This window comes from Hyperolius riggenbachi, chromosome 12, assembly GCF_040937935.1.
Source record: "Hyperolius riggenbachi isolate aHypRig1 chromosome 12, aHypRig1.pri, whole genome shotgun sequence".
In the NCBI taxonomy this organism is placed as follows: domain Eukaryota; kingdom Metazoa; phylum Chordata; class Amphibia; order Anura; family Hyperoliidae; genus Hyperolius; species Hyperolius riggenbachi.
The window spans coordinates 77,880,042-77,893,118 of record NC_090657.1 but is presented as its reverse complement, the minus strand read 5'-3'; the positions used below and the strand labels follow the sequence as shown (position 1 = coordinate 77,893,118).

The 13,077-nt window shown below is 43.7% G+C and overlaps 1 protein-coding gene and 1 long non-coding RNA gene across 3 annotated transcripts in view; one reads left to right on the top strand and one right to left on the bottom strand.

The window, feature by feature from the left end:
* Positions 1–307: 307 nt before the first annotated feature.
* LOC137540869 (transcription factor MafB-like) lies at positions 308–3,527 on the bottom strand. Its single transcript, XM_068262057.1, has one exon. It carries the CDS (start codon positions 3,204–3,206, stop codon positions 2,250–2,252), a length of 957 nt encoding a protein of 318 aa, XP_068118158.1. The 5' UTR covers positions 3,207–3,527; the 3' UTR covers positions 308–2,249.
* A 7,808-nt stretch (positions 3,528–11,335) lies between these two features.
* LOC137542453 (uncharacterized) overlaps positions 11,336–13,077 on the top strand; it is a 207,467-nt gene continuing 205,725 nt past the window's right edge. For both annotated transcript variants that reach the window (XR_011025436.1, XR_011025435.1), the window contains exon 1: positions 11,336–11,525. This is a non-coding gene — a long non-coding RNA (uncharacterized lncRNA). The remainder of the gene's footprint in view (positions 11,526–13,077) is intronic.

Sequence of the window (13,077 nt, the reverse complement as noted above, 5' to 3'; positions counted from 1 at the left end):
GATTGTCAGCTTTCAGTCCAAAGGCCAGCAAATTACTTTATGGCACAAGTATGGACCCTGAACCCGCAACTAAGAACACACTTTATGCTGGCTGGAAGGTTCCATATGTACAAAATGCTGCAATAAAAAAAAAAAAAAAGCACCACACACATCTAATTCCCTGTATTGATTTTTTTTTAGATTCCGGCCATTAATTGGCACAGTATATCTTGAGCTTTACAGCCTAGATTTACAAAAAAACTTTTAATAAATTGGGTGACGGGCACACCAAAATTAAAAAAAGAAAGACCAGTCCGTGTAACATGCGCCATTTCAATGATTTTAATAAGCAAAATAGGAAACAATTTTATTAACAAAAAAACAGAAACCAGTCTGAATAAAAACTACAATAGACCAGATTTGAACTTGACGTTTGTCTTGTAAGCAAGTTTTGGAAATGTATCCCTTCAGAATCCACATGAAATAAGAAAAAAAAAAAAAAAAACAACAAACACCGATCAGACATGATTTCAACACAGTTGAATCAGAGATGCTAAAAAGTAATAATAATCCCATCTACATATCATTGCTGATGTACTGACAGAAACCCTCCAATATTTCAAGACTTGCAAGCATTGTGACGTCCATGTAATCCTGTTCACTACTATTAACTTACAGACAAAACAAAAAGAAAATTAAAACTGCAGCTGCACCAGCAGTGCAAAAAAAAAAAATTATACACATATATATATAAAAATGTTTTGTTTTATCTCTTAATTTGGTATGCTGCGATCCCAAAGCATCACTTAACTTTTACTGACCTGCAGAAAATAAATGAAACTGCACAGCAACCAGCTGCAAATAACTGCTACATATAGATATAGATATATATATAAATAAACTGAGCAGAAAAAGAGGGGGAAATGAAGAATAGGAAAATCAATTAATTTGCTGTAGTAGAAAATAAACAGCAGAACATAACGCTTAGTAGCAGAGGTGATAGGAAGCATTTAGTATCTATATAAGTCACCATTTAAGCTGTCACAACACAGCCTGGCTTTTCCCCCTTAGAGAGTATGTTACTGCAGATCTGCACAATCCTTATGTCAGCTAATATTAAACTCACATGCCACTTTGTTTTATGTTAAGGGGGGATATAGTCCCTGTATAACTGTAAGGACAGAATAACACACCTGCTAGGCATGATGCTTATTGTAGATCGGTCTGATGCTTAAAGGGTTACGTAGGGTTAGATACTGACTTGGCACGGGTGGAAGACTTTGTAAATGTGTGAATGTACGTACATACCTACACACAGGTACAAAATATGCATAACTATCACAAGAGTCAACACTATATATATTTTTTTAAGCAGGAACCACCTACAACGATAGCACCGATGGACATTTTGGAAATCACAGTAACAAAAAAAGAAAAAGCCAGGGGCAAAAAATAAAATGTAACTGCACCACACAGACATAACTATTATCATCCTCAACACAATGAAAGAAAAGGTCCTCAACCTCTACTTGAAAACGTAAAAAGGATCATGTCTGCTAACCACAGGAAATGGTATAGATGGGCAGAAAGTTTGTGTTTTAATATTTACAGGTTAGTATGAAATTAGGAGAATAGAGGATTTCATAAAAAAGCAGCAACAGACAAACACTGGAGAGCAAAAGAACAAATGAAAGTTTTGAGGGATGAGCCAAGAGAAATAAAAAAGCATGCTCAGGTTAAACAAGATAATGGTACAAAATAGAAAGTATTACCATACATGTCCAGCATGCAGGATTAACATTTTAATGCAGTTTTTTTTTCCTTTTTTTATATATTTTCTAAATACTCAAGCAGGCAATAAAACCAAGGGGTCAGGGTGCACTGAATGTCCCACCTGTTCAGTTTTCTTAGGTTTCTATCACCCAGAGTAGATATATATCTGATGGAGAGAAAAAAATCTGCATATAATGTTCATTGTTCTTCTCTTCTTCCAAAGTGGCAGTGACATTGTCCAGTAAAAGTTCTTGGTGGAATTAAGGTAAAGTCATGCCAAAGTCCTCTAATGTCCTTACCTTACCCCCTAAGCAAGGTGGAATCCCCCCCTCCCCCCAAAAAATCCACCAGTGTAACATTAGCATCACGTTCTCTTGTGCACCCATACAACCCCCTGCAGACTAGTCTACAGAAAGTAGAGTTCGTATGACAAGGAAGCACCCCCCTCTGATCCTCCCTCTCTACAGTTCTGGATGGAGAGATGTCACAGGGGAAACTCACATGAAGAACTCTGGAGAAGATGGGTTGTCGCTGGTGGACCCGGCCTCCCTGAAGCTGCTGTTGGTCAGTTTCTCGCACTTCATTTTGTAGGCATCTCGCTCTCGGGCCAGCCGGTTGACTTCTTGCTTCAGCTGCTCCACTTGCTGGATGAGCTGCGTCTTCTCATTCTCCAGGTGGTGTTTCTGCTGCACCCTCTTGAACCTGCAGGACTGGGCATATCCTCTGTTTTTCAAGGTTCTCCTCTTCTGTTTCAGGCGGATGACATCGTCTTTTGTGAAGCCCCTCAGATGCCGGTTTAGCTCCCGCACAGACATAGAGACCAGCTGGTCGTCAGAAAACCTGTCTTCGACCTGGTTGGAGCTGTGGTGTGCCGGGTGGCTGTTGTGGAGCTGCTGCGGGGAAGCGGAATTGTTGCTTTGGCTTGGAGAGTCTTGATGGTGGTGGTGATGGTGGTGAGGGTGCTGGTGAGGGTGAACCATCTCCTCGTGTCCGAGGTTCTGGTACTGGTGGGGGTTCTGGTGGTGCTGCTGGCCTGGATGATGATGTGGGTGATGGTGACCCCTGAAGCCCTCATATCCCTGAAGCTGCGGTGGGATCTGGTGAGAACCTATGAGGGCTTCCACAGCGTCCTCCGGGGTGAGGTTCAGAGCCTCGGGGTTAACATGCTGGTAGCTGCCCGCCATCCAGTACAGATCTTCCAGGTGGGTTTTCTGCTCTGTGGGACTGAAGCTCGGAGAGGATGGCACTGAGCTGCAAGGGGTGCTGATCGGAGTGGAAGACACGGAGCCCGATGCCTGCTGCAAGCGGTTGCAAAGCCGAACTGTGCGATCTGGTGCTCTGCCGCCAAGTGGCTCCTTCTTGACGTCAAACTTCATCAGGTCAAAGTCATTGACGTACTCCATTGCAAGTGGACTAGTTGGCAACTCTGCTCCAATAGGCAGCTCTCCGGCCATACTGGTCACCTCCGCTTACTCCAGATCTGCGCCCTGAGCGTGCCTCAGCTGCACACCCAAGGAGTCCAAGCGCAGAAGGTCTCCTCGGAGTTCCTGCAGAAGACAGCGCAGCCAGGAGCTGCGAGCTGTTCTTGCTGGCTCAGCTCTCTAGTGTCTCTGCCCAGTGCAGTAGAGGCAGCCCGCCCCCTGTCAGGGATTCGCAGTCCTCCCTGGATTCACTTTGTAACTTCCAAGTGCAGAACTGGCTCGGGGAACTTCTCGAGTGAGCAGATTGTGCTTTTATTACCAAGCCTCTGTCAGAGTACAGAATAGCTCTGCAGATCATCTGTGCTTTCCTAATGCAAGACCTTCACTTATATGCCCAGCGGTGTATCACGAGGGGAGGGGGCGTGTTCCTGGAGGTGCTGACCAATCCTTACCCCGGGAATGGCGAGATTTGCATAAAGCTGGGCAGGGAGGAGGGGGGTTGTTCTTGAAAAGTGACAGATAGGGGAAAAGTCAGCTGACGAGCTACTGCTTGAACAAGACCAGGCAATACCAAAGCACAATCCCTTCTCCTCCATACACTCTACATACCTCTTATTAAATCCTCGCACTGTAATCCTGCCTAGAAAATGTGAGATGTCTCAAACTTCTGCGTGCAGAAAGCAGCACGATCCTTATTAAATCTATAATATAACTGCAATAACAGCACAACTATACAGTGCAGCTCTCATTGCTCACGAGACATTGCAATGCTGCTGCAGGGTGCTTTACAGCAGTGTAATTGTACTTACATGTGCCTAAGGTCTTGGCCAGTCCTGCAGAAAACTTAATTATTTAACTCCTTTTTTTAAGATACAGTGACTGTGCCTATAGTGGTAGAAAACAAGTCCCAGTGTCACTAAGTTGTGTACTCTGAACATTCAAAATCACCCCTCACTGTAAAGGTGCCACTAATTATACCCTATTGATGGTACAATTTTACCAAATCTATGTAGCAGAAGGGTAAACTGAGTGAGTATACTTTGAATGGATACTTTAGCTAGTCCCTAATGCTGGGAACACACAATGCAGTTTCCTGTCCGTTCGACGGGTGATCCGACAGGAAGTTGTAGCGTGTGTACATGTCCAAACTGCTCCCAATCGATAAAGGGATCGATTTTCTGATGATAACTTCGCAAAATCGATCCCTTTCTCGATCGGAACCAGATCAGACTTGTCAAAAATAATCAGCCAACTTCCAGCCGATCGGACGGGAAATTGCATTGTGTGTTCCCAGCGTTATAGTACATATAAGTCGTAAGATTGTACAATCAAGATTGTATCATTAGTGGGCAGCTAAAAGAGTAAGTTGACACTGAATATGTTGCAAAGCACATTGCAACAGGTTTAGAAATCAGCGTGAGGCCTCTTGCACACTACATGCGATTCCGATTTTTTATGCGACCTGGTTTTGGATTACGATTAAAAAAAAGTACTGCATGCTGCTACGTTTTTTTTTTAATCGGAATCAAAAATAGGATTGTATAAAAAATCAGAAACGTATGTAGCGTGCAAGAGGCCTAACATGTTGCAACATACCTGGTCACCATTCATTTGGAACGTAGCTGTAATGTGCCCGTTGTCCTTAGGGTAGGAACACACCAGGCAGAATCGCATATGCGTTTTCCATATCACATAATGGAAAACACATATGCAATTCTGCCTAGTGTGTTCCTACCCTTAGGGATGGGTGACATAGCCCGTGTCTTAGTGGGTGCGCTGCTCTTCATCTTCCCAAAACTTCAACCTTCACAGCCATGAGTGGAGAGGATGGAGAGCAACGTTCAGCGCCACGGCAATAGGTGGCGACATAGGTGCCACGGCCCGCGCCCACTGACACATTGCTTCTGTTTGGAAGCGTGGAGCCGAATCTCGCTCATTCCTAGTCGCGCACAGCTTGCCTTGCATTACAGTGGCTGGACAGTGTAATGGTTAAGGGCTCTTCCTCTGACACAGGAGACCTGGGTTCAAATATTGGCTCTGCCTGATCAGTAAGCCAGCGCCTATTCAGTAAGGAAATCTTTGGGCAAGACTCCCTAACACTGCTACTGCCTACTGAGTGCGCTCTAGTAGCTGCCTCGCAAGTGCTTTAAGTCCAACAGGAGAAAAGCGCTATACAAAAAAAAAGGAATTAAATTACAATTGCAAAGCAGTGCGCTGCAATGATCCTATAACAACGATGTTCACAGTGCAGCAGGTATGGTATATTGGCATGCGGCATCATAATGCACTGCATGCAGTCCGTTACTGCAAAACATGCATTAACAGTGAAGCATACTTTTCAGCGACTGTATGTGATGCCACACCCGGGAAACGTGAAGTGCTGCTTTCCCATTCCATTACGTTGTGTTCCTGCTGTTACAGGGAAGGTAATGCCCACTGTGATCCTAGCCTTAGGCTATGGAGATGGGTGGGATAAAATAATGGAAAATTTTGAACACAAAGACCACGCGTTTCAGGGGTCCTACCCGCTTCCTCAGTTTACATTTGCAGTGGGCAGTTGCATTGCATCGCCTATAAAAACAACAACCCTGCGCAACAGAAAAGTCAAATCACAGGTTATGCATGCATTGCGACGCATGCGGTGAAGCATACAGTCAATGTTAAAGTGTACCTGAGACAAGGGTGCGGGGAAATTCATACATACCTGGGGCTTCCTCCAGCCCCCTTCAGACCTTTGGCTCCCTTGCTATCCTTCTGGGCCACCTAATTTCCTCTTAAATGTCTCCAGTTGGCGCATGCACAGTTCAGCTGTGCGTTCGCTGCCATTGCACTCCCATCACCAGGAGCATTCGGCGCAGGTGCAGTACTCTCCCGGAGACGGAGCGTCAATATAACATGAACACATACTTTAGGTAGTCCCACATATTACATACATGAGGCAAGATTGTACAATCAAAAGTGTATTGTTGAACGACACCTTTACGCAACCAGCAATCTTCCGAAACACCAATAGGATGCCTTGCATATCATAATTTCCACAGAAAAGAGCTAGACTTTCAGGGTCTCTATCAAGCAATGAGCACGCATGCTTACATTTATTAATATGAGTGGCATATTGGCTACAATTGCAGTAATAAAGGTTCTACAAACTCTGCAAAAGAGCTGCATTGTGGCATACAGCAGGGAAATGAGCAGGCGCAGGCTATCCACCCCGGGCTCTGGGGAATTAGGCATCCACTAATCATTCTAGCTTGCAGACCTGAGTCTTTTGTTTGTTTTAATAAGCAAGCCTCTAGTTTTTGAGTCGGCGTTTCGCAACAATAGTGACAAGTTTTGAGAAATCACTTTAGAGAAATAAATGGCGCCCCCAAGTGGCCAAAGCTGCACAGTTGGAAATAAAGCAGAGATTTCCTTGATACGGAAACCTCAAACATTCCATATTCGGTATTTATTTGTGACAGGCAAAAAAAAAAAAAAAAAGTTCCAGAAATAGGATTGTATATAAAGAATATATATAAAGTCCGTGGTCCGAAGAACTGAGAAGACCGCTAAGCAACAAATGTGAGCAGCGAATACAGCAAGAAGGCAAATGCTGAAGTGTCCTGTGTTTTTTCTAAATCATCACACGCTAAAGCGATATATATATGTATATTTACACGCCTGAGCCGAGTAGCGTGTATACTGACACAGCCAGCACACACCATAGCCACACTAGTGTTGTGACTATACTCACACAACCAGCACACACTATAACTACACTCGTCCAGCGCTAGTGGTGTGGTTGTATACTCGCACACTATAGCATACAGCCAGAACACACCATAGCCACGACTCCTGCAGCACAGTAATGTGTATGCTCTCACACAGCCAGCATACAATATAGCTACACTCCGGCAGCACTACTGGAGTGGTTGTATACTCACATACTATAGCCACACTCCTGCAGCACTAGTGTTGAGACTGTATTCACACAGCCAGCACAGACCATAGCCACACTCCTGCAGCACAGCAGTGTGTATACTCACACAGTCAGCATACACTATAGCCACACTCCCACAGCACAGTCCTGTGTACACTCACACAGTCAGCACATACCATAGCCACACTCCTACAGCACTAGTGGTGTGACGGTCAGAGGCATAGGCTGGAGAGGCTCCAGCCTCAGGGAGCAGAGTAGGAGGGGGCACACAACTCACTCAGCTATCATTTCCCTATTGTGTTTGAAGCAGAGAGAAATAAGAAAAAGGGATACATTTTAGATGTTGGGGGAGTTAGGAGCTCTGGGGCATCTGTTTGTCTAATAGCAATCAGTGTGTGAGGGCTGGGGTGGGATGGATGGAGGGGCGCACTTTGGTGTCTCAGCCTTGGGTGCTGGTGGACCTTGTCCCGGCTCTGGTGTGACTATACTCACATAGCCACACTCCTACAGCACTAGTGGTGTGACTATACTCACATAGCCAGCATACACTATAGCCACACTCCAACTGCACAGTCGTGTGTACACTCACACAGTCAGCACACACCATAGCCACACTCCTACAGCACTAGTGTGACTATACTCACATAGCCAGCACAGACCATAGCCTCACTCCTACAGCACAGTAGTGTGTATACTCACACAGCCAGCACACACCATAGCCACACTCCTACAGCACTAGTGGTGTGACTATACTCACATAGCCAGCATACACTATAGCCACACTCCTACAGCACAGTCCTGTGTACACTCACATAGCCAGCATACACTATAGCCACACTCCTACAGCACAGTCGTATGTACACTCACACAGTCAGCACACACCATAGCCACACTCCTACAGCACTAGTGGTGTGACTATACTCACATAGCCAGCACACACCATAGCCACACTCCTACAGCACTAGTGGTGTGACTATACTCACATAGCCAGCACACACCATAGCCACACTCCTACAGCACAGTAGTGTGTATACTCTCACAGCCAGCACACACCATAGCCACACTCCTACAGCACTAGTGGTGTGACTATACTCACATAGCCAGCACAGACCATAGCCACACTCCTACAGCACAGTAGTGTGTATACTCACACAGTCAGCACACACCATAGCCACACTCCTACAGCACTAGTGGTGTGACTATACTCACATAGCCAGCACACACCATAGCCACACTCCTACAGTACTAGTGGTGTGACTATACTCACATAGCCAGCACACACCATAGCCACACTCCTACAGCACAGTAGTGTGTATACTCTCACAGCCAGCACACACCATAGCCACACTCCTACAGCACTAGTGGTGTGACTATACGCACATAGCCAGCATACACTATAGCCACACTCCTACAGCACAGTAGTGACTATACTCACACAGCCAGCACACACCATAGCCACACTTCTGCAGCACTATTGGTGTGACTATACTACACAGCCAGCACACACTATAGCCACACTCCTGCAGCACTATTGGTGTGACTATACTCACACAGCCAGCACACACTATAGCCACACTCCTGCAGCACTATCGGTGTGACTATACTCACACAGCCAGCACACACCATAGCCACACTTCTGCAGCACAATTGGGGTGACTATACTCACACAGCCAGCACACACCATAGCCACTCTCCTGCTGCAATAGTGTTGATATTGTATACTCATACAGCCAATACAGACAACAGTATATAGCCACACTCCTGCAGCACTAGTATGATGTAATGTGTATACTCAAAGAGCCAGCACATACTACAGCCACACTCCTACAGCACAGTTGTGTGTATACTCATACAGCCAGCACATACTACAGCCACACTCCTACAGCACAGTTGTGTGTATACTCACACAGCCAACACACACTATATTGACACATTATTGTAGCAATAGTGATGTGACTATACTCACACAGCCCACCCACAATATAGCTACATGGCGTGACTGTATAATTCAGCACACACTATCTCTGCACTAGCTTCCTACAAATTACTATGGTTACTCTCAAGCCAAACACACACTATTCTCACACTCAATCAGGGTATATAATGTGCCTACTTATAAATCCAATTGCCAGTATGTGTACTTATACTTATAAATCCAGGTAGGGTGTGTGCGCTCATAAATGCAGCTGTACTCATTATGCTCACAATTCTTTAGCACAAGTAGTGTGGGTACTCTCAAACCCAGCATACCCTATATACATACCCCTTCAGCACAGCTCTCAAACCCAAAACAGACTATACTCACACAGCAGCAGCAGCAGCAGCAGCACAAGTAGTGTGTACTCCCAAACCCAACACAGGTTATGCTCACACTTCATCAGTTAGTAGTGTGTATACTTACAAACCTGCTGTGCTCACACTACATCAGCACTAGCAGGTTGTAGTCAGTAACCCAACCCCATAACATGCTTACACTCCATTAGCACTAGCAGGTTGTACTCGGTAACACAATCACATAACATGCTCACACTCCATCATCAGCACCAGTACTGTGTGCACTAACTGCTCTGATCACAGGACACAGACTATTCAATAAAACAGTGTAAAGAGAAGAAACACGATGTAGATTGCACGAAGGAGCAGGAATCTAAAAATTACCTCTGTTCTGGCTTCAGTGTAGTGTAACCGTCATATAGCACTACCCCATTTGCAGTTTCCGCAACAAAAGTAACCAGTGTGATAAACTAGAGCAGCAACTATGTAGCAAAATGTCAAAGAAACAATGTAGCATTCTCACCCTTCATGGGAAACCTCTATCTATCTATCTATCTATCTATCTATCTATCTATCTATCTATCTATCTATCTATCTATCTATCTATCTATCTATCCTTATATCCCTCCATCCATCTATCCCAAAGCTGCCTCTGTTTCGGAAGGAGGCGATAAGTGTTTCTTCTATCCATGAATGGTGCCGATAAAAACTCCCAATCAATTCTTATTTGAATGAAAGTCCGGCCGGGGGTAGGAACTTTAACCCTTTCAGCTGGCAGACAATTGAAAATCTGTTTGGTTCAGCAGTTTTAGCTCCAAAGTGTTTCTGCTTTCCATTTATCTCGGGGAAGGGGGGGGGGGGATAATTGGCCAGAGACAGAGGGTGAGTTCTCCCAAATATTTAGGGGAAGGGGTGGGGGATGGGACGGCATTATTGGGGGTGGGGGGGTCCAGCGTGCACATCCACCAGCCTCTGGCAGCTCATGTACCCAGCGCTGCATCAAGAATAGAGAGGATCGTGCTGTCCCCATACAATCATTCTGCACATAGAACCCCGCCATCCTTCATCTCTAATGGAGCGGAGACAGCAGTGTTGATGGAAGAAAATTAATTTTTAAAGGGCCGTTTTAAATAAGCGTGCACGTGTGTGCCTAAGCATAAGCCTTCCATACAGATATGCAAAGTCCTGTAGATAAAACCCTGATGTCTGTATGGGTAATGGATATTACCTCTCATCTCTGCGAAATATTTATATTCTAATACATGGTGGCCGCGGTGGAATGGCTTATTGATTATTAAATACCGTTTATAAAGAGCATGCCATTACTGTAATATAGTCTTAAAAGGTTATTTTAAACGCATTTTTCCCCGCAGTTACAGAATGCAAAGAAGGGAGCGGAGCTTCAGCTAATTAATAAAATGGGAGAGGAGGCTTCCAAGATTATTTGCCCCCTTAAAGGACAACTGAAGTGAGAAGAATATGGAGGCTGCCATATTTATTTCCTTCTAAACAATGCCAGTTACCTGGCTATCCTGCTGATCTATTTGGCTGAAGTACTGTCTGAATCACACCTGAAACAAGCATGCTAATCTTGTCAGATCTGACAATATCAGAAACATCTGATCTGCTGCATGCTTGTTTAGGGGCTATGGCTAAAAGTATTAAAGGCAGAGGATCAGCAGGGTGCCAAGGAACTGGTATTGCTTAAAATGAAATAAACATGGCAGCCTTTATATCCTGCTTCAGTTGTCCTTTAAGTACTTCCATAAATTACCCTGAGAGCTGTTTGCACCACTGCAAAGAGGAGAATACGAACTAAACAGATGTACTCTGAAAGCTGCAGCAATTCCCATGCAGAAAGTGGATGTGAGTGGGAGTGAGGTGATCTCTGCTAGTTAATCATCAATTCACCTACCAACAGCTACAGAAAGGAAACTGTCGATGTTTGCTAGTTCACAGTAATGGCACCAGCAACCCACGATCTGTAAAATGACAGGCACTTATCACACCTTCACTTTCTTTTCTGTTCTGCAGAACTTATTGGGGAAATATGTCCCTCCTCAGTGTAGTGCACTGCAGAGCATCTGAGCAGGAAGGCCGGAGGACTGTCATATAATTCGCTCATTCATACCCGATCTGAAGATATAGTCACATAACTGGTAGGTTATTTTAATTACTAGCTGTGCTTGGAGAGGTCATGCTTTTGCATTAGGGATTAGAGAGAAATCAGTCCTCGCTATTTGTGATTTCAGTGGGGTTCAGTGGTGCTTCTTTAACCCGTTCTATACATCTGTCTGGTTTACATAGGAACTCAAAATGCTTGGTGGTTTGTATGTTTATCATAAATAAACGCAAACTTTGCGTTTCTCGGACGTCTCCTGTAATATTTATCATAAACACCAAGTTACCGTTTCTCTAACGTTCCCTTTATGCAATGTTTATCATATACACAAATTTAGCGTTTCTCTAATGTTTATTCTATATATTTTTTTCATAAACACAAAGTTAGCGTTTCTCAAACGTTCTCGGTACTTTATAAATCACAGCTTTTGAGATATGGACATAAACAGCTGGTATGACGTATAGGAACGTAGAACTGCCATTTCTCCAGTTAGTTTTTGTGATTTTTGCCTGTTAGTTTTTCTCACCTAGCATAGACGTTTAGTTGATATCATTTAACTGTTTAGAGAGCTGAGTTCATTATAGCGAATGAATTATTCTTTCTGACTATATATGTCTTTGTTAGTGTAAACAGTGATTTGTCTACTGCTTGTACAGAAGGGGTTAACAGTATTGAGGCGTTACAATTAATTATTACCATACTCTGATGAGAGCTGCGAAATGAACGGGTCAATACGAAGAACAGGAACGTCTGTTAATTCCTATTGAAACGGGAACGTGAATATAGACGTTCTATGTGAGGTTTGCAGTATTTCAAGTATGATGTAATAATAATCAGGGGAATTGTACCATCCTCTCTAGTGTATGTACAGCAGCGCTTCGGGAAACTTGGACGGTAATATCGCCTGAGATTGCAGATGTGCTTATATAATACCATACTGAAAAAAATGCCTTGTACAGGTCTTCTGTTCAATACTGTAGTTATAATAAACAATAATTCAGTGAAAGTGAATAGTAAATAAGGAAAAATATTTTAATGTGTAAAATGTATCTGTATAAATAGCGATTTATACAGTCTTGTCGGCATTTGTAAATGACTAGTTATTATATATTTTCTTATATATGAAAGACAATCTATGGGCGAGGGAGTTGGCTGTGCAGTCTAATCAAGCATCGATATACTTTTAGATGGGGTGATACTGGGAACTAGGAGATTTCACAGCAGCTGTAGTCATTCTACATAGAGATGCCCAAGTTCTCTAATACCAGTTACAGACAGTCACAGTCAGCCTGCATAGAGATATTTTCTTATGCCAGTTATAATCACAATCAGTCTGTACACAGATAGCCAAGCTGAATTATATCAGGTACAATCATAGTGTGCCCACTAATGATACAATCTTGATTGTACAATATCTATGTGAAAAAGTGTTGTAGGGCTCAGACATGAAGTTCTAACAATGAGATGCTGGGGATCAATGTACCTATGAATGGTTAGGCAAACCCTGTCATTTCCTGCTAGTCACTGATCACTGTTGTGAGTCAGTCAAATAAACGTTTTTATCAGTATTTATTAAAAGTTAAGTTTTA

What these genes read in the sequence shown, in the direction of transcription:
- LOC137540869 (XM_068262057.1), bottom strand. Translation starts at nt 3,206, where the DNA reads ATGGCCGGAGAGCTGCCTATTGGAGCAGAGTTGCCAACTAGTCCACTT.